Source organism: Bos mutus, chromosome 21 (genome assembly GCF_027580195.1).
Source record: "Bos mutus isolate GX-2022 chromosome 21, NWIPB_WYAK_1.1, whole genome shotgun sequence".
In the NCBI taxonomy this organism is placed as follows: domain Eukaryota; kingdom Metazoa; phylum Chordata; class Mammalia; order Artiodactyla; family Bovidae; genus Bos; species Bos mutus.
The window spans coordinates 54,199,682-54,221,833 of record NC_091637.1 but is presented as its reverse complement, the minus strand read 5'-3'; the positions used below and the strand labels follow the sequence as shown (position 1 = coordinate 54,221,833).

General features: G+C 45.7%; 1 protein-coding gene across 1 annotated transcript in view; it reads left to right on the top strand.

The window, feature by feature from the left end:
- The first annotated feature begins 777 nt into the window (after positions 1 to 777).
- TGM5 (transglutaminase 5) overlaps positions 778 to 22,152 on the top strand; it is a 33,221-nt gene continuing 11,846 nt past the window's right edge. Inside the window, exons 1-6 of the mRNA XM_070358209.1 lie at positions 778 to 787; positions 5,327 to 5,590; positions 5,709 to 5,954; positions 6,775 to 6,893; positions 10,321 to 10,449; positions 11,032 to 11,209. Of these exons, the coding sequence (XP_070214310.1) occupies positions 778 to 787; positions 5,327 to 5,590; positions 5,709 to 5,954; positions 6,775 to 6,893; positions 10,321 to 10,449; positions 11,032 to 11,209 (946 nt within the window). The remainder of the gene's footprint in view (positions 788 to 5,326; positions 5,591 to 5,708; positions 5,955 to 6,774; positions 6,894 to 10,320; positions 10,450 to 11,031; positions 11,210 to 22,152) is intronic.

Genomic DNA, 22,152 nt, shown 5'->3' with positions numbered 1-22,152 from the left:
CTTCCCAAGTTTTCTTCTACTGTTTTTATTTGCAATTCACCTTGGACCAGACATGGAGAAGGAAACGGCAATGCACTCCAGTATTATTTCCTGGGAAATCCCATGGACAGAGAAGCCTGACGGGGTACAGTCCACGGGGTCGCAAAGAGTCTGATACGACTGAGAGACTAACACTTTCACTTTGGACCAGACAGATCTCACTCAAGACAGTATCTTCACCAGAAAAAGAATACCAACATGTCATACCAAGAGTGGGTTCTGTCTGCACACGATGTCCGGAAAGTGACTCTTCAGGATAAAAGAGAGGGCTCAGGTGCCAGGCAGAGTTCTGGTCTGGAGAGTTCTCTATAGTGACCTATAGTCTTGGGACTCTGATATTCCTTCCTGCAGGGACACAGGCCTCCTCCCTCCCTCTAGAGGCCCTGTCGGCTCACCTCTCCCACCCGGCTTCCCCGTCACAGCACAGTACTCGCCAGGGAATGCCCCATTGCCCAAGAGCTTACCAAAGGCCCACATGGCACAAGGCCCTGACAGTTCATTGGCCTCCATATTTCCTCTCAGCCAAGCAACACTGCCAAGAGAAACCTGAGGGCAAGTGAGAAAACCAGTTGTGATCTGCCCAGTAAGCAGGTGGCAGTGCAGCAGCCTCCCCGCCTTCAGTGTCTGCTGGAGTCTCGAGGATGGAAGGGGAAGCAGACACACCAGGACCAGTTTCCTGACACTGCAGGCCGTCCAGCTGTTCTATGTGGAGCAGCCTGGGAGCCAGAGGCAGCCACCATGGTGGAAGGTACGCAAAGCCCACGGGGCTGCTGGAGCTCAGGGCTGAGGAAGAGAGAGAGACTGCAGGAAGTCGAGGGAAGGGTGGATTCAGAGGGAGGAACGAGTAAGTCAAGAACGGAGCCAGAAAGAAGAGAAGTTCCAGAAACAGCAGAATTCATCGGTAGCCTGAGAACCAGCAGACCAGGTAGAGGCTGGCAGGTAAACAGCTAAACAGCTGAGCGTCAGCAAGCCTGCTTCCACATCCCAGTGGGCCAGGGAAGGGCCAGGGATTAGGGGGTCATGGCTCTTACCCTCTCTGCCAGAGCTGATCTTGATGCTGAACAAGTCACTTCTCTAGTTCCCAGACCCTGTGCCGGACCAATGAGGGGACTTGGACCAGATCATCTTAAAATTGTCTTCTAGCTCCAGAATTCTCTGAAACTCCATTCTTCTCTTTTCCCTCCTCTTCAGAGTGTCTGTGACTCATGTTCTCACCACTACCTTTCTCTCTGTATCAACTCCCTCTCTCTAGAAAAAGCTGCTACAAAGATTAAATGGTTGGTCAAAAACATGTATAAAAGTGAAAAGTGAAAGTCACTCAGTCGAGTCTGACTCTTTGTGACCCCATGGACTATACAGTTCATGGAATTCTCCAGAATACTGGAGTCGGTAGCCTTTCTCTTCTTCAGGGGATCTTCCCAACCCAGGGATCGAACCTAGGTCTCCCGCATTCCAGGAGGATTCTTTACCAACTAAGCCACAAGGGAAACCCAAGAATACTGGAATGGGTAGCCTATCCCGTCTCCAGGGGAATCTTCCTGACCCAGGAATCGAACCAGGGTCTCCTGCATCGCAGGTGGATTCTTTACCAACTGAGCTGATGAGGGAAGCCCCAAAACCATGTATAAGAATGAGCTAAAAGCTCTACAAATGTAATAGCTTCCTCTTCATTTACGATTTTTATGTTTAAAATTTTAGTTTTAAATTTTTATAAATTTTAATTATACAAGAAATATTGTATAATGAACACACAGTTTGAGTAAAATAAAGCAATAATTACAGATAAACCTATAGTCCCCTGACTACCACTCCAGCCTAGCCTCATTTCTAGAGAAACCACTGCTACTAGTCTTCTGTCTATACATTCACATTCATGTACATATGCTCAATGCAATGCATAGGATTAGCTTGTATGGCTCCTCCTTCTTCTTCATGGCATATCCATGGTATCATCATATTGCACGTATTTTCCTACAGCTAGATGTTTTTACTCACTGAACAGTATCTCTTGGACCTCTATCCATACCTCTGAAAACCAAGACCTACGCCAGTATTTTCCACTTTCTACAGTATTTCCATAGTTGGCTGTGAGTACTTTGCTCACCCAGTCTTCCATTGGTGGGTGTTTAGGTTGTTCCCGTTCTTCAGTTACACAAGCGAGGCTGCAGTGCGCTTTCTTACCTGTGCCTCTCTGTGCTCCTGTGAGAGCTTTTACTCTGGGACAGATCTTGAGATCAATTACTTTAAAAGGTTTTCCTATAATTTCCCTTCTACCTCCCTGATCATTTCACCCCATTCTCCCCTCCCATCAAAGAGAATAAAAACGTCCAGTATTAAATGTACCTCCTATTTGGATATCTGATGTTTGGGCTGAAGAATAATCCCTGTGTTATAGGCAGAGATTGACTTGACCCACGACGCATCCAGAGGATGAGATCTGGCCCCAGTGTTGGCTGTCAGGAAGATGCTGCCACAGCTGTTGAGTAGTTTGGGTCTCGTGTCCAACCTGAATCAGGGCCAGTTAGCAATCCCTGTCTAGGCAATTGGTTTCTAAAAAGGGCGAGCTTCTTTTTTTCTGGAAAAAAGCTCAGTTGCTTTCCCAGGGGGCAGTGGGTCAGATGTCCTTTCTGAACATGAGTGAAGGCCAGCAGTGGGTGGCAGCTGTTGGGTAATGGTGAGAGCACCGGGCGTGGGCCAGTTACCCTAAGTGTGACCTTGGGTAAGATATGTAGCCTACTTACATCTTGTTTTTCTCATCTTCAAGCGTGGACGACACTTATCCCTCAATGCTGTGGAGAGTATTCCATGAGGTTACTGGCCTAGACTGTCTAGAACATGGCCTAGCACATGTAATCAGGCCCTCAACAGGTGGTAGTTGAATCTGAAACACACAATAAGTTTGGGGGATTATATAAAAAAACAGAGAAGTCTATTCAGCCTAGTAAACGCTGGTGTATCTACAATGTGCCAGTCTTTATGCTTACATTTCTTTTATAATAACAATAATAAAACAGCAACTAGTTTATGAGAAAGGTGCACATTAACTGTAATCAAAAGAACTTAAAGAAGTTTAAGAAGATAAAGTTTAGTATTTATCAGGGTATTTTGGTACAGTCAATTTGATTCATATTTGTTTTATAATAGCCTTACTGAGGTATAATTCACATACCATAAAGCTCACCATTTAAAGTGTATAATTTATTGGCTTTTTTTATACTAAATTCACAAGTTTTACAAGCATCACCACTAACTAGTTTCAAAACATTTTCATCACCTCAAAAACAAAACCTCATACCTACTAGTAATTATACTCTATTCTCCCCTACCCCCAGCCCCTAGCAAACTCTAACTTACTTCTGTGTCTATGGATTTGCCTATTCTGCGTATTTCCTATAAACTGAATCATACAACACGTGGGCTTTTGTGTCTAGCTTCTTTCACTTAGCATAGTATTTTCAACTTTTATCCATGTTATAGTGTGTTCACCCTTCCTTTTATATGATTGAATACTATTCCATATGTGGCTCTGCATATTTCATTCATCTGTTAAGCAGGTGATGGACATTTGGACTGTTTACAGTTTTGAGCTATTATGAATAAAGCTGCAATCAACATTCATGTACAGGTTTTTGTGAACACACATTTTTCATATCTTGGATATATATCTAGGAATTGTCAGGTCATATAATAACTGAACATTTAACATTTTGAGAACTGTTTTCCAAAGTTGAAGCACCATTTTACAATCCTATCAGCAACGTTTGAGGGTTTCAATTTCTCCACATCCCCACCACCAACACTGTTTTTCTTATTATAGCTATCCTAATGGACGTGAAGTGCTATCTCATTTGCATTTCTCGAATGATTAATTCTGTTGAGCATCTTTTCATGTGCTTTTTGGCCTTCTGTGTATCTTCTTTAGAGAAATGCTTACACCAGTTGCCCATTTTTCATTTGAGTTATTTTTTTAAATTATTGAGTTATACAAATTCTTTATAGTGAGGAAACATTCTGAGTTGTAGCTCTTGTAGGACCAAAATACACAGACAGGTAGAGCTTTGCTTGGGGACAGACTGGCTGGAGGAGAGGGCCTGTGCTGGGAAGGGTGACAGGTGAGAAGGTAAGCATAAGTTAAGGCCAGGTCTGCAGGGTCATGAGTGTCACATTAAGAGTGTGTCTTTTGGATGGCAGCCTGGGGGGTTTCTCAGGACTTTTAAAGCAAATAGACAACAGAATGATCAAATTGTCTTGAGGGGAGAGAATCTGGTGATGTGTTAAGGGGCAGGTGATGTGGAGAAACAGGATGCAGACCTGATAGAGGCTGTTATAGTCACTAGTAGTGAGGTGAGGAGGTTGGAATTGTGTTCATGTGGAAAGGACAGATGAACACCACTGATACTTTAAAGGAAGGAGTGAAGGGAGTTATGACACATGAATGGATAGAGACTGAGAAGATGTCAACTGTGATTTAAGGGCTATGAGCCCAGGTGCTCGGGGACTGAGGTCGAAACATGGCCAAACATGCAGGAGTCAGAAGTGGAGCCCTTTGGGGGAGGCACACTTGGAGAACACTGAAGTCAGTCTGTGTTTTAATGGAAGCTGCAGAAGACTGGGAGTGGGACTTTCTGAGACCATCCTCAGCTCTCAGCTCCCAAGTCACAAAGAGTTAGTGGTAGTCAGAGAGTTAGCAAATTAATTCAAACATGGCAGCTAGCCTGGGGCAGCTACAATTAACCTGGGGCAGCTACCCCAGGGACTTGCTCTCAGAGCTGGAGACTGGTGCAGGGACAAGGGAAACTGTGAAGTCCAGGAAAGTCAATGCAGGAGTGAAGCTGGAGACATCTGACTGAAGAGAGCAGTCAGATTTGGCCAGGCCTACAAGAGGAGTCAAAGAGGGGCAGAAAACTATGTGCCTCCTTATGGGAGAAAGAGACAGAAGGTCACAGAAGCAGGGAAGGTAGGGAGGAAAGAAGTAAGGGAGAGACACTTGCATGCATGGAGCCTCATTTACCGTTAGTTGCTCAGTCGTGTCTGACTCTTTGAGGCTCCTCTGTCCCTGGGATTTTCCAGGTAAGAATACTGGAGTGGGTTGTCATTTCCTTCTCCAGGGGATCTTCCCAATCCAGAGATTGAACCCTGGTCTCCTACACTGCAGGCAGATCCTTCACTGTCTGAGCCACAAGGGAAGTCCATTTTATCCTCACACAAATCCTGAAAGGCTCGTATCATAGATTCTCTTTTACCTGCTTGGAAACTGAGCTCAGAGAGGTTCAGTTTCTTTTCCAAGTTCGCACAACTACTAAGTGGTGGACAAGACTGGACCAGACCCCACATCCCTGCTCTTTGGTTTGCCCTCGCTGTCCCATCACAGGGCTGGAGGTGGCCCTCACCGACCTCCAGAGCTCCTGGAACAATGTGCAGCACCATACAGACGAGATCAGCTCCAGTCGCCTCCTTGTTCGCCGGGGCCAGGCCTTCAACATCACTCTGTACTTCAGGAACCGGGCCTTCCAGCCAGGCCTGGACAACATCATCTTTGTGACTGAGACTGGTGAGGATTCCAGCTGGCTTGCAGGGGTCCCACGTGTGTGTGTGTGTGTGTCTGTTGGGGACAATTATCGGGGGTTGGGAGGTCACTGCAGAGTTCCTCAGCTCTGCTTCCTTCTTAGGACCACTGCCAGATCTGTCCAAGGGGACTCGAGCCGTGTTCAGCCTGGAAGGTCACCCTGGCTCCAGCCCCTGGATTGCTTCACTGCAGACCATTGGGGCCAATTCCCTGGAGGTGAGCCTGTGTGCCCCTCCTATGGCAGCTGTGGGTCGGTACCTCTTGAAGGTTCACATCAAATCCCTACAGGGGCCTGTCACAGCCTACCAGCTCGGGGAGTTCATCCTGCTCTTCAATCCCTGGTGCCCAGGTAAGGCGGGATGCCCTCACCTCTGCCCCTGTGTCAGTGCCATAGACAGCGAGGCTCAAGAGTTTCCAGACCCCTTCTCCATAGCCACCACAAACCTCTCCAATCCCATGCACTCAGCATCCACTCCCAACCGCCAACAAGCAGGGCAGAGAAGCCTTGTTATGTATTTACTTACTCAGAATTTTAAAATAATGAACCAAGTCATCTTTACTTTAAAAGAAAACTATTATAATCAACTATTGACCACTATTAACATCTACCTTCATCATACATTACAAAGTTAACTGGAGCTTTTCCATTATAAGACTTAATAAGTACATTCCATTGAAAATTTGTAAAATGAAGTACAGGGTAAAATGAAGAAAGGAAAGTAAGTAGGGAGGGAGGGAGGGAGGGAGGAACCCCTAGGCTCCAGTTTGCTCATTTCCATAGAGGATGAGTTGAGTGTAGCAGAAAAAGCATGTACTCAATATGGGCTCTGTGTTCACATTTCACTCTCTTATGTGTGGTTTGGACAAGTTACTTATTACCCTGAGCCTATTTCCTCAACCTTGAAATGGGACTAGGTTGTAAAGGTGCTTTGTAAACCAAAAAATTCCACCAAAGGTTATTTTTGCTTCTACCTTCTGTTCCTATTGACTGTACGGCTGGTGTTGATGGGTGGTGGGGGTGGGTCTCCCCCTCACTCAGGAGCCTCTTGGAGTCGCCCAGCCCTCTCCCCAGAGCTCAGGTCCCATAGGCCTGGGCCTTCTGGAGTGGGACTAGAGCGGGAAGGACGACGTGATTTTTCTGCCTTGTGTCCTCCCACTTTGATTCCCAGAGGATGCTGTCTACCTGGAGAGTGAACCCCAGAGGCAGGAATATGTCATGAATGATTATGGCTTCATCTATCAAGGGAACAAGAACTGGATCCGCCCCTGCCCCTGGAATTATGGACAAGTGAGTCTCAGCTTTGCTCATGGCCCATTCAGGCCCTGGTCTCTTGGGGAGAGGGGAGCAGGAGCGGGTGGGAGGGTGCCCTTCATGCAAGATTCATCCAGAACTGCTGACAAGTGGGAATTAAATGGCACCAACAAGATATGGAGAAGGCAATGGTACCCCACTCCAGTACTCTTGCCTGGAAAATCCCATGGACGGAGGAGCCTGGTGGGCTGCAGTCCATGGGATCACGAGGAGTCGGACACGACTGAGCGACTTCCCTTTCACTTTTCACTTTCATGCATTGGAGGAGGAAATGGCAACCCACTCCAGTGTTCTTGCCTGGAGAATCCCAGGGATGGAGGAGCCTGGTGGGCTGCCGTCTATGGGGTCACACAGAGTTGGACACGACTGAAGTGACTTAGCAAACAAGATATGCGATGTGATCCCAGGGAGCTAGGGGAGCAGCCATAGAGAGGTGGGAGGTGTTCTTAGATGATCACATCTGATTTGGACAATAAGACTTAAAGGGGAAGGACAGCTGAAGGCACCCACCCAGGAAGTCCACCGAGAGGGTGCAGCCGCAGGGACAGCAGTGACAGTGGTCATGATTGCTGGATGTTTGTTTGTTAACTGCTTTTCCAGTGGGGCCCCAGCTACCACGCTTCCTTCATCCTCATAACCCCAAGTGACAGGCTCTAGCATCCATTTTATCACACTGGAGAAAATCTGCCCCCTGAACATCTCAGCCAGAAGCAGCTCTGATGAGCCGCAGGGTGTCTTCCTCCCCACTGCTCTCGCCTCTTCATTCATTTGTTTTGATCACATACCTTTCTCATTATAAAAGTAGTACAGGGACCTCCCTGGTGGTCCAGTGGTTAGTTAAGACTCCACACTTTCACTGGAGGGAGTATGGGTTCAATCTCTGGTCAGGGAACTATGATCCCACAATGTCATGTGGTATAGTAAAAAAAAAAAAAAAAAAAGCAATACATATTCTTTTCCCTTATAGATTATTACAAAATATTGAGTACAGTCCCCTGTGCTATATAGTAGGTCCTTGTTGGTGATCTATTTTATATATAGTTGTATGTATATTTTAATTTCAAAATCCTAATTTGCAACTTAAAAGAGAAAAGACTCTGAAAAAGAATATATATGTGTTTACATACATATATGAATTATTGTGCTATATATCTGAAATTAACACAGCATTGCAAATCAACTATATGGTGATAGTTTAGTCACCAAGTCGTGTCCAGCTCTTTGCCACCCCACTGACTACAGCCCACCAGGCTCCTTTGTCCATGGGATTCTCCAAGCAAGAATACTGGAGTGGGTTGCCATTTCCTTCTCCAGGGGACCTTCCTGACCTGGAGATCGATTCCAGGGCCCCTGTATTGCAGGCAGATTCTTTACCCACTGAGCTCAAATCAACCATACTTAAACAAAAAATAAAATTGGTATAAAAAATTTTAAAGTAACATATAATTGCTTAAAAAAACTTTATGAAACATTACAAAAATGGGTGTCTAGAATATGAAAGTCTGTCTAGGCACAGTCACCAGCAAGGTGTGTGTTCCTCTATATTTTGTTCTCTACACATATCCTAAAACACATGATTTTTGTTTGTAAAAACAGCACCATCCTAATTGCAAGGCTCTGTAATGCCTGAGTTACTGAAAGCCTGCCTCCCGCTGAAAGCTCAGCCAACAGCAGGTGCTCCAGGAAGCCCAGAGCCAGGCTGAGCCCTTGCACCAGAACACTCTGGGGGTCGGTGGGGAGGGGCCACTCTGGCTTCTCAGAAGGGGTGGCAGCTGGAAACTTCTGTAGGGGGCTTGTGGTGCTTGTATCAGTTTGATATGGGTCCCTGTCCCAGACTTGCTCAAAGAGAACTCTAGCACAGGTGGCATCAGGCCCAACGTTGGCTCCCGGGGTGGCTATGGTCAAGACAAGATACGAAAGCCTCAAATGGTCCCAGCTGACAGCCCCAACTCCTCACTCAGCGTGGGCAGATGGGGATCCCAGAGGGCCCCTGGACAGGAGTTGGCTGTCATCTGTGAGAAACAGAAGTGAGGAGATGCTGCTTCCTGAGTCCTGGGTTTTTCCTTTCTGTCTCTCTTCTTCAGTGAATGCATATCGAATATCTGCTCAGTGCCAGGCAAGGGGCTAGATGCTAGAAGCATGAAAATGAATAAAACATTGCCCCTGAGCCCACAGTGAAGTGAGGACTCAGTCACATAAGCAGGTCACTGATTAGGCAGTGGGATATACAAGATTGAGTGCCAGGTGCAGGGTATTCTGGGAGCCTTGAAGAAGAGCACTTGATTGGGCATGGGGGTGTTGGGGAAGCTTCCTGGGAGAGGAGATTCTGGAACTGAGTTAGCCAAGTGGAGGGAAAGGGGGAACTATCCCAGGCAGAGGGAAGCTTGAGCAGACATAAAGGAGAGAAATGAGTTGGCCTGCTACAGGCGTTACAAGGAATCTGATGTTGCTGGAGCAAAAACAAACAAACAACCCACACACAGAAGGTAGAAGAGGAGCAGATCAGGGAGGGTCTTACGTGCCTTGAAGAGGTTAGAGCTTTGCTCCTGCAGGCCATAGGACCCGCTGAATATTTTAAAGCAAAAAAGTCAACCAATCAAACTGTGCCCTGGGGAAGATGGATCAGAGAAGCCTTCTAATTCTGTTTATGTATTCATTTACTCTCATTCAACAAAGATGCACAGCATCCCTACTATGTGCTGGGCACGATGCCGGGTCTGGGGGGTAGAGCTGTGAGAAGAACTGGAGGGACACATCATACAGTCAGGCCAGGAGGACAGGCCCTGGCTATCTCGTTGTAACTGAATCTGATGGGTAAGAGATATAGCCAGGGCTATGGAGTGAAACCAGGCTCCGGCTCAGGGAAAGACTTGGAGGAAGTGGCATTCATTCCAAGCCTGAAGGACAAAGAGTCAGCCTGTCTTGGTGAAAATTTTCCATAACTCGTATGCTATTAGTCAACCCCAAACTTCACTGAATCATGGGTGTGGTGACAAGTCCGTGCCATTGTCTCAGCACTAGCTGCCAATGACGAGCTGGGTCAGCAGGTAGAGGTGGAAGATGAGGCAACGTGGCTTTAGCAAGAAACATCCCAGGGGCTCCGGGAGTGTGGATTAAAGGGGACAAGAAGGAGAAACAGATTTTTTTCAGCTAGTCAGACTCACTGGAAAAAACTCCAGGAATCTGACAGGCAGGAACTTCAAACTAGGTGAGCTGTGACCCCAGAGCTTTGAGACCTTGTAGGGCCGTCCATGGCTGTGCTGCTGGACAGTTTCCTTCCAAATGGACTTATATTCCACAAACACACTCCACTGGAGAACTGGGTGGGGTGGGTCATGCATTTCTTTTCATATCCACGTGGGCCTAGCCTGGGCACCTTGCCTCTTTGCGTCTTCTCTCGTAGTTTGAAGAGAATATCATAGACATCTGTCTGGAGCTGCTAGACAAGAGCCTGAACTTCCAGATTGACCCAGCCACAGACTGTGCCCTACGGGGCAGCCCGGTCTACATCAGCAGAGTGGTGTCCGCCATGGTGAGCTTGGGTCTGGCTCTGTCCCCCAGGGCGTGTCCAGGGAGGGAGGAGGCTCTGAAGGGGAGCTCTGCCCACTCACGGTTGCCAACTGCAGCTGAGGAATGAAGAGTCAGGAGGCAGAAGCCCTCTGGCAAAGCCATTTTTGATGAGACTGATGGAAGAATCTGGGTAATAGGTTTTCTCAACTGAGATCTGAAACGGCTGGGTATGAGCATCACCTCTATTAATAACAAATTGCATTTTTGGGAAAGGCTAAATGAAGCTCTGGTTTGGGAAATAATCTTGTGTTTAAATTTCCTTACCTCTGAAGTATGTTCAAATGCTCTTAGAGCCAAGCTCTGGCTTTGCAGGGATGGGGGGTGGAGGGGTCAAGAGGGTGGGTAGAAACAGAATAGTAATTAACAGTGGTGCACAAGTCAGAATAGCTGGCTTCCCACCCTCTCCCTTTCCCCAGAAGGTCTGGAAGATCCCAGCTAAAATGAGATCAAACCTTCCTGCATCTCAGGCCCAGGAGCCCAGAAGGGAACCCACTTGTTGAGGAAAAGGCTGCTTCTAATGCTTCTACTTACGGCTTCTCTGCAGATCAACAGCAACGATGACAATGGGGTGCTCAATGGAAACTGGGGCGAGAATTATTCAGATGGCACCAACCCCACAGAGTGGATGGGCAGCGTGGCCATCCTGAAGCAGTGGCATGCCACGGGCTGCCAGCCAGTGCGTTACGGGCAGTGCTGGGTCTTTGCTGCTGTCACATGCACAGGTAGGGAGTGGAAAGGGCCCGTGGAAAGACAAAAAGGGCACTGGTTCATGTCTCGGCCCTCTGAGCTGCTCCTGTCCCAGAAATCTCACACAGTTCCCACCGAGGGACATTTACAAGGAAGCAGAATGTCTCATCACTGACCTCAGGCTTCATGTACCTTGGCTTATCTCAGAGGGTAGTTCTGAGGTGGACATTATACACTTCTCAGAACGCGGTGCCCTTCCCTTCTGAACTTCGACAACCTAACAGAATCCTCCCTAAAGCCTGGCTGGGAATTGTCCAGGCCCCAAATAGGAAAGAAGGTGAAAGACCAAGTCGTTAGAAAACTTATAAATTGGTCAGTGTCTTTCCTGAGCACGGAGAATGAGCTTGCTGAAGGTGTATTCAGGGGAGGGAAATGTGCCACTGAGCACGGGCAGGGGGCACGGGGCCAGAGCAAGATGGCAGCCGAAGCGCAATGACCTTGAATCTGGACGTGTCACGTGTTCAGCGCACTTGGAGTCCTGACCAAGCCCATAGGGGATGGGGGAACAATAAGAGAGATCAGCTTTTCAGATAGGGAGTAGATATTACATTAATAGAAGAAAAGTCTAAAAATATGTACCGGGAAAGAAAGCAAATGGAAACTGGTTTACAGGTGGCAAGAGGAGCAAGCAGAAGGAAGGGGAGGGTGAGTGTTAGAGAGGAAACACCTGGACATGATTACACACTGGAGGTGGCAGGAGGAGGATTTCTGCTTCACCCAGGTCCAAACTTGCTTCCGGCCCTCTCACTACCCCAGTGTCTAGGCCAGCTCTCAGCCTCCTGGCAGGCTATCTGTGTACCTAACTTGAGTCACAATCAGGAGGTTATTCCTGTTGGCTGGGGAAAGAGGCCAGGTATGACTTTTACTCACAAGGATCCCTAGGCCAATCCAGAAAGGCCAGATCTGCCCACAGCTTAGTGTTTATTGAGGGCTCAGGCCTTTTGTGTAGAAATTCCCTGTATGCAAAGGCTGGTAAAGTCTGTGAGTATGTGTGTGGTGTGTGTGTGTGCTGGACCAGGCTCTTGGAGGAAGCCTACAGAGCCCCAGGCTGCCAAGCAGCAGGCTGTCAGCCTGCTGTTCACAGGGGCATCAGTCCACAGGGGCATCGGGAAGTTTCTGCCTTCACATGGGTTGGCAAGAGGGGTAGCGCTGAGCTACTCCTAGTCTGCAGCTGCTGAGCTGCATCTGGAACTGGATGCCTTAATGGCCTAGGGGTTCAGTTCAGTTCAGTCGCTCAGTTGTGTCCGACTCTTTGCGACCACATGAATCGCAGCATGCCAAGCCTCCCTGTCCATCACCAACTCCCGGAGTTCACTCAGACTCACGTCCATCGAGTCAGTGATGCCATCCAGCCATCTCATTCTCTGTTGTCCCCTTCTGCTCCTGCCCTCAATCCCTCCCAGCATCAGAGTCTTTTCCAATGAGTCAACTCTTCGCATGAGGTGGCCAAAGTATTAGAGTTTCAGCTTTAGCATCATTCCTTCCAAAGAAATCCTAGGGCTGATCTCCTTCAGAATGGACTGGTTGGACCTCCTTGCAGTCCAAGGGACTTTCAGAGTCTTCTCCAACACCACAGTTCAAAAGCATCAATTCTTCGGCGCTCAGCCTTCTTCACAGTCCAACTCTTACATCCATACATGACCACAGGAAAAACCATAGCCTTGACTAGATGGACCTTTGTTGGCAAAGTAATGTCTCTGCTTTTCAATATGCTATCTAGGTTGGTCATAACTTTCTTTCCAAGGAGTAAGCGTCTTTTAATTTCATGGCTGCAGTCACCATCTGCAGTGATTTTGGAGTCCAGAAAAATAAAGTCTGACACCGTTTCCACTGTTTCCCCATCTATTTCCCATGAAGTGATGGGACCAGATGCCATGATCTTCGTTTTCTGAATGTTGAGCTTTAGGCCAACGTTTTCACTCTCCACTTTCACTTTCACCAAGAGGCTTTTTAGATCCTCTTCACTTTCTGCCATAAGAGTGGTGTCATCTGCATATCTGAGGTTATTGATATTTCTCCTGGCAATCTTGATTCCAGCTTGTGTTTCTTCCAGTCTAGCGTTTCTCATGATGTACTCTGCATATAAGTTAAATAAGCAGGGTGACAATATACAGCCTTGACGTACTCCTTTTCCTATTTGGAAACCAGTCTGTTGTTCCATGTCCAGTTCTAACTGTTGCTTCCTGACCTGCATACAGATTTCTCAAGAGGCAGGTCAGGTGGTCTGGTATTCCCATCTCTTTCAGAATTTTCCACATTTTATTGTGATCCACACAGTCAAAGGCTTTGGCATAGTCAATAAAGCAGAAATAGATGTTTTTCTGGAACTCTCTTGCTTTTTCCATGATCCAGCGGATGTTGGCAATTTGATCTCTGGTTCCTCTGCCTTTTCTAAAACCAGCTTGAACATCAGGAAGTTCACAGTTCACGTATTGCTGAAGCCTGGCTTGGAGAATTTTGAGCATTACTTTACTAGCGTGTGAGATGAGTGCAATTGTGCGGTAGTTTGAGCATTCTTTGGCATTGCCTTTCTTTGGGATTGGAATGAAAACTGACCTTTTCCAGTCCTGTGCCCACTGCTGAGTTTTCCAAATTTGCTGGCATATTGAGTGCAGCACTTTCACAGCATCATCTTTCAAGATTTGAAATAGCTCCACTGGAATTTCATCACCTCCACTAGCTTTGTTCGTAGTGATGCTTTCTAAGGCCCACTTGACTTCACATTCCAGGATGTCTGGCTCTAGGTCATTGATCACATCATCATGATTATCTAGGCCGTGAAGATCTTTTTTGTACAGTTCTTCTGTGTATTCTTGCCACCTCTTCTTAATATCTTCTGCTTCTGTTAGGTCCATACCATTTCTGTCCTTTATCGAGCCTATCTTTGCATGAAATGTTCCCTTGGTATCTCTAATTTTCTTGAAGAGATCTCTAGTCTTTCCCATTCTGTTGTTTTCCTCTATTTCTTTGCATTGATCGCTGAAGAAGGCTTTCTTATCTCTCCTTGCTATTCTTTGGAACTCTGCATTCAGATGTTTATATCTTTCCTTTTCTCCTTTGCTTTTTGCTTCTCTTCTTTTCACAGCTATTTGTAAGGCCTCCCCAGACAGCCATTTTGCTCTTTTGCATTTCTTTTTCTTGGGGATGGTCTTGATCCTGTCTCCTGTACAATGTCACGAACCTCCGTCTGTAGTTCATCAGGCACTCTGTCTATCAGATCTAGGCCCTTAAATCTATTTCTCAGTTCCACTGTATAATCATAAGGGATTTGATTTAGGTTATACCTGAATGGTCTAGTGGTTTTCCCTACTTTCTTCAATTTAAGTTGAATTTGGTAATAAGGAGTTCATGATCTGAGTCACAGTCAGCTCCTAGTCTTGTTTTTGTTGACTGTATAGAGCTTTTCCATCTTTGGCTGCAAAGAACATAATCAGTCTGATTTCAGTGTTGACCATCTGGTGATGTCCATGTGTACAGTCTTCTCTTGTGTTGTTGGAAGAGGGTGTTTGCTATGACCAGTGCATTTTCTTGGCAAAACTCTATTAGCCTTTGCCCTGCTTCATTCCGTATTCCAAGGCCAAATTTGCCTGTTACTCCAGGTGTTTCTTGACTTCCTACTTTTTCATTCCAGTCCCCTAAAATGAAAAGGACATCTTTTTTGGGTGTTAGTTCTAAAAGGTATTGTAGGTCTTCACAAAACCATTTAACTTCAGCTTTTTCAGTGTTACTGGTTGGGGCATAGACTTGGATTACTGTGATATTGAATGGTTTGCCTTGGAAACGAACAGAGATCATTCTGTCATTTTTGAGATTGCATCCAAGTACCGCATTATGGACTCTCTTGTTGACCATGATGGCCACTCCATTTCTTCTGAGGGGTTCCTGCCCGCAGTAGTAGATATAATGGTCGTCTGAGTTAAATTCACCCATTCCAGTCCATTTGAGTTCGCTGATTCCTAGAATGTCGACGTTCACTCTTGCCATCTCTTGTTTGACCACTTCCGATTTGCCTTGATTCATGGACCTGACATTCCAGGTTCCTATGCAATATTGCTCTTTACAGCATCGGGCCTTGCTTCTACCACCAGTCACATCCACAGCTGGGTATTGTTTTTGCTTTGGCTCCATCCCTTCATTCTTTCTGGAGTTATTTCTCTACTGATCTCCAGTAGCATATTGGGCACCTACTGACCTGGGGAGTTCCTCTTTCAGTATCCTATCATTTTGCCTTTTCATACTGTTCATGGGGTTCTCAAGGCAAGAATACTGAAGTGGTTTGCCATTCCCTTCTCCAGCAGACCACATTCTGTCAGATCTCTCCACCATGACCCGCCCGTCTTGGGTTGCTCCACGGGCATGGCTTAGTTTCATTGGTTTAGACAAGGCTGTAGTCCTAGTGTGATTAGATTGACTAGTTTTCTGTGAGTATGGTTTCAGTGTGTCTGCCCTCTGGTGCCCTCTTGCAACACCTACCGTCTTACTTGGGTTTCTCTTACCTTGGGCGTGGGGTATCTCTTCATGGCTGCTCCAGCAAAGTGCAGCCGCTGCTCCTTATCTTGGACGATGGGTATCTCCTCACCGCCGCCCTTCCTGACCTTCAACGACAGCTTTGATGCCCAGAGTCACAGACATCAGGGTGAACTAGGATGTCTGAGTCATCCAAGGAGCAGGCACAAGACTCAAGGCAGAGAATGGAATAATCTTGTATATGACAGAGAGGGAGTCTTCCTGGGATTGGAAAAGCCTAGAATCTAATGGGCAAGGTATGTGTACAGAGGGAGAGGTGTTTGGGTGTGGTTGTCTGGAACTGGGTGGTGAGAGAGTGAATGGAGATGATGCAATGAGAGCAGACCAATTAAAATTTTTATGAGTGTCATGGCCCTTTAGTGACCCTGGAAGCAAAGGGTTGGGCCAAGGTGGTCAAGTGTGGCTGGCTCACCTGCAGCTCAGCACCACCAGCCCTCCCCGACAGGGCCACCATGCTGTATATTGATAAATATGTCCATCAGTTTGGAGAACTCATCATTTCATCCAGCAACGCTTCTTGAGTCCTTATCCTATGTTAGGCACTGTGCTTCTAACAATCTTGGTTACAAAGATGGGTAACACCCAGCTTCAATCCTCCACTAAATGTCAAAGATTTAGTCAGACTCTTTAACCCAATACAGTTGCCAAAACATGCTGTTAAAAATTATTATTGTTATTCTTTAACAGTCACAATAGCTGACATTTATTAGAGACTTTCTTGGTGCCAGGCATTGTGCTAAAACCTTGACAGCCTAGAATAATGATGACGCTTGAGTTCAAATACTAGTACTACCATTAAGTGACTGAGTGATCTTGGGCAAGTCATTTAACTTGTGCCTCAGTTTCCTCAGGCATATGATGGGGAAATTAATAGTACCTACCTCATAAGGTTATTGGAAGGAATGACTGAGTTCATACATGGAGGGTGCTTAGACAAATGCTAGGCTACAGTGAACAATCAGTAAGTTCTTTTTTTTTTTCTTATTGAATGATTTCATTTATATAAAATGTCCAAAAAAGGCACATTTATAGAGACAGACAGCAGATTAGTGGTTGCCTGGGGTGGGGAATGGAAGTGGGGATTAACGATAACTGGGCATCCCAGGGGTCTTATTGCAGAGGTGAAAATGTCCTAAAACTAATTTATCATGATGGCAGTAAGTTCTAACTAGGATCAACTTATTTGATTCCCCAAATGACCTTCAGAGATAGGTTCTATCATTATCTCCATTTTACAGATGAGGTAATTGAGTGGCAAAACTAGTCCCACATCCAGGTATGGTGGCTTTAACCACTAGACTATACTGCTGCATGAATGATGTCAGCAGCTGCCATTTAATCAGCATCCCCTGTTCTGAAGGCACATGCTGGGCACTTCCTGATGCTCACAGACACCTGGAGGTGGATATTACTGTCATTTTACAGATGAGAAAACTGAGGCTTAAGGTGACCATGGAACTCATCTAATTAGATGTGCATACTCCCCTCTGCAGCTCTGCCTCCCTGTGTTTCCTTTTTTTTTTTTTTGAAACTGGAATCTGTTCAAGAGCCTCTTCTCTCACCGCTGTATGTATTTATATATATATATATGTGTGTGTGTATATATATATATATATATATATATATATATATATATATATTTGCTGCCAAATGGAGCTTATGGATCTTAGTTCCCTGACCAGAGATCAAATCCACACTCCTGGCAGTGGAAACTGCTGGACCACCAAGGAAATCCCATATTGCATTAAAAAAAATAACATCAGCATACTGACTTCAACTTCCTAAAGAAAAATCACACACAAAAAGAGACTTTGCATGCATCAAAGATATGATTATAATTTTTTGGATAGATGGTTCCTTGACATCAATTTAGTTGGCTGTTACTTTGGGAATTTCAGAGAAATCCTTGATCTTCCCTCCCTCTGGGGCTCAGGGCTGGCTGCTCCACAGCTCTCTGTCTCAGTCATCAGGCGTTTCCTGTCCTGGCTATCCACTCCCTGTGACAAGGCCAGGCCCCTCAGCCCTGAGGTCTGTGAAGTAGCCTGGATGCCTTGCTCTGTAACAAAGGAACAGAGGGAACAGTGATGTTCTGTGACCTGAAAATTCTCCCCAAAGCCAGGTGTCACCTACTGTATGATTCCAAATATGTGAAATGCCCAGAACAGGGAAATTTATAGAGACAGAGAGTCATTTCGCAGTTGCCGAGGGCTGGAGGGGTGGGAGAATGGGAAGTGACAGCTAGCAGGCACGGAGGGCCTTTCAGAGGTGATGAAATGATCTGGGATTAGATGTGGAGATTGTTACACAACCTGTGGATATACCATACACCACTGAATTGTACACTTTAAAAGGGTGAAATTTGTGGTATGTGGATTATATCTCAGCAAAGTTGTTTACAAAAGAAAAGTCAGGCATCCTGGGGATGTGCCTGGTCTGTTCCTGCCCACAGCTGCAGGGCGTGGGGTGGGGGCAGCAAGCCTTGGGCAGACCTATGGACCCTCTGTAAAGGAGGGTCCGGGGCCTGGAGCCACAGAGGAGGGTGGTGGGAAACAGCCTGGGAGATGAGGAGGCTGTGAGCTTAGGGCTGGGCCCTCCTCTCGTCACCCCAAACTACCCCATGTGTCCATCTTTTATATGTTGGATCCCCACTTATGATCTGGTTCTCATGTGGAGTCCTCTGCTGAAAACAGTTTCAAACATCCCTGGGTTAGAAGTCATCTAAGATTTCTTCTCACTCGCTTATATAGTGACCTCTATAATGTGCCTCACTATCTCCATTTCAATACAGTAACTCTAATCTCATTGTTTTTACTGAGCCCTTACCTCTCAAGAAGGAAATGGCCACCCACTCCAGTATTCTTGCCTGGAGAATCCCATGGACAGAGGAGCCTGGCGGGCTGCAGTCATGGGGTTGCAAAGAGTCAGACACGCCTGAGCAACTACCATTACCTCTCAGACGTGGACCTTAGTCAATGTCGCTGTCTTTCTGACTTATTCCACCCAGTATGATCATCTCTAGGTCCATCCATGTTGCTGCAAATGGCATTTTTCATTTCTTTGTATGGCTGAGTGATATTCCATTATATACACACACCCCATCTTTAAAAACTATATATTTATTTACTTATTTGGCTGCACTGGGTCTTGGCTGCAGCCCACAGGATCTTCTGTCTCTGTTGCAGCATGCGGGATCTTCAGTTGTGGCATATGAGATTTAGTTCCCTGATTAGGCACAGAACCCTGCATTGGAAGCGGGGTGTCTTAGCCCCTGGACCAGGGAAGTCCCATCTTTTTTCTTTAAGTTGAAAACAATTTTTATTATCTCACAGTTTCTGTGGTTCAGGAATCTGGGTACAGCTTAGTAGTCTTATGTCAACACATCTTCTTTATCTGGTCATCTGTCAATGGACATTTAGGTTGCTTCCTGTCTTGGCTGTTGTCAATAGTGCTGCTATGATCACTGGCCTGATACTGTTTTAATCCCTAGCTCTTAGGCTCCATAGATCAAGCTGGGTCTTGTTCAAAAGTTGTTTCTAGCCATCCAGCAGACGTTAGTTCTCCTTTGGCTGTGCTGGGTCTTTGTTGCTGAGTAGGCTTTTCTCTAGATGTGACATGCGGGCTTTTCATTGCGGTGGCTTCTCTTGTTGCAGAGCACAGGCTCTAGGGCATGTGGGCTTCAGTAGTTGTGGCTCATGGCCGCAGAAGTTGTGGTGCACGGGCTTAGTTGCGGCGTGGCATGGGATCTTCCCAGACCAGGAATCGAACCCGTGTCTCCTGCATTAGCAGGCTGATTCTTTACCACTGAGCCATCAGGGAAGCTCCCTCTTCACCATTATTTTACTTTACTTCCTTCCTTTTTCCCTTGGAGTATTTAGGTTTCAATTAATCATATTATTCATTTCATGGCATTTATCATAATAGGTCTGCTTCAAATCCCTCCTTTAAAAAAATTATTTACTAATTGATTTCCCCCTTTTATCTCATAACCCATTCTTATTCACCTCCTTCTACAATAGGGAAACATTTTTGATGTGTTTGATATGTAGTATGGTATTTGAATGTGTTCTTACAAAAAATATATTTTTATCTTTGTGCGATATTTTTCCAGTACATTTTTTGTATTATGTTTTATATTTTTCATCTTTACAAGTTCCATTGGGTCTTTTTTTGTCTTCTATTTCTCTTTTATGTCCTTGTTTTCCTTTGCCTTCTACTGAGTATACTGATATTTTTAAATTGGAGTATAGTTGCTTTACACTGCTGTGTCAGTTTCTGCTGTGCATCAAAATGAATCAGCCATATGTATACACATGAGTGAAAAGCGAAAGTGTTAGTCTCTCAGTCGTGTCTGACTCTTTGCGACCCCATGAACTGTAGCCTCTGTCCATGGAGTTCTCCAGGCAAGAATACTGGAGTAGGCAGCCATTCCTTTCTCTTGAGGTTGTTTTCCACCCAGGGACCAACCCAGGTTTCCCACATTGCAGGCAGATTCTTTACCATCTGAGCCACCAGGGAAGCCCATGTCCCCCACCTTTTTAAAAAAATTTCTTCCTCATTTAGGTCACCTCAGAGCATAGAGCAGAATTCCCTGTGCTATACAGTAGGTTCTCAATAGTTATCTATTTTATACATAGTAGTGTACATATGTCAAGTCCAATCTCCCAACTCAGCCCACCCCTCCTTTCCCCTTGGTATCCATATATTTGCTCTCTATGCCTGTGTCTCTATTTCTGCTTTCAAGTAAGGTCATCTATACCATTTTTCTAGACTTACTGATAGTATTTAAAATAGCTGCTTTAAGATCCTTGTCAGCTAATTCCCTTATATCTGTCCTTTGTGGATCTAGTTTGACAGGCACTTTTTCTCATTTTGAGTCATACCTTCTTGCTTCTTTACATAAAAAAAATAGACTATTTTTTAGAGACGTTTTAGGTTTCATTGTCATTGGAGACAAGAGAGAATTGTTTGATTTTGTGATGGCATATCTGAAAAACCAAGCAATATTACCATCTCGGTTATAAGGGACAGTTAAAGGCATGGGAGGAGGAACAGGAAATGATGTTTTTACCATGTGGAAGCTTAATGAATCCAGGGTGAAACAAAAATATGCTAAAAGTCATCACACTTAAATGCAATTAATTCTATTACTTGGGGCTCTGACTGTATTCATCAGTATAAGCCATGGAAGTGTGGCAGCAAGGCTGACCAAATGAATTTTGATAAATTGGGCTTGAACTCTGCACTGATTTCTCTTATAAAATTGGAGCCACATTTCCACATGGCGGTGCAGAGGAGAGAACTGGTGGGAAGTCTTCATGGCCAGTCCTGAAACAGAGTCCATGTTTTAACCACACCATCAGGACAGGGTCCCCAGCTGGTCAGAAGTGAAGCTGTGCTCCTTGAAGGCAGGATGGTCTTATGTCTTTGTGTAAGCATCAGAGCCACTGCCTGGTTTACCACAGGGGCTTTACATTTGTCACTGAATGAGCGCCAAATGGCTAAGTGAAGAGACATAGTAATTAATACCAGGAGTGTCGTGTGGTGTAATATACCTCAGGAACTCTATCGACCTTTCCTGACTCTGAGATCTTGTCCATCTTTGTCCAAGCATTGCTGTGTGAATGTGCATGGAGGTGCGTGCACAAGCACACGCACACCCCACAGTGGTTTTTCTTTTATGAGGGATTCAGCTCCCAAATTATCAATGAAAATCTCAGGTACAAAGTTACCTGAGACTCACATCAAATTGTGAGTCATCAGGACTGACAGTCTGCAGAAGTGAGGCTAAAGAAAACTCATTTCAACACAAATTTAATGAGCATCTACTCTGGCTAGCACTGTGCTGGGGATGAAGAAATGCAAGAAAAGTATTTGATCTGAGCCCTACTCTAGGGCAATTTGTAATCTAGCTGACAAGATAGGACAAGTATATGAGATCACAGAGAGCTTCATGCAGTGATCAGATGTGTGGCATTGGTGGCTGGAATTAAGTGAAAGCACAGGGAGGAGGATGAGTGGGCATGGAGTAATCGGTGAAGACTTCACAAAGGAAAACACATTGAGGACAACACGTTGCTGGGATGTGTAGTGAAGTTACAATGGTTAGTGAAGTTGTCGTGAAGGCTTGTGGTTAACACTGGGAGGCTCTGAGATCAGAGATACAGGGGTTTAAATCTTGCCATGGCTTTTTTCTTGCTGCCATGTGATCTCAACCACTCTAAACTTCAGGTTTTTCCTCTTCAAAGGTGGAATAATCACAAGGTTGTGGAGGGGATTAAGTGAGATTATGCCTGGGCAGTGCTTGGCACCATTCCTGGCACCTAAAAGGATGATGATGCCATCAACTGGCAAGGAAGCTAGCCAAGAATGGAAGACAAGCTCAGTTGGGGAT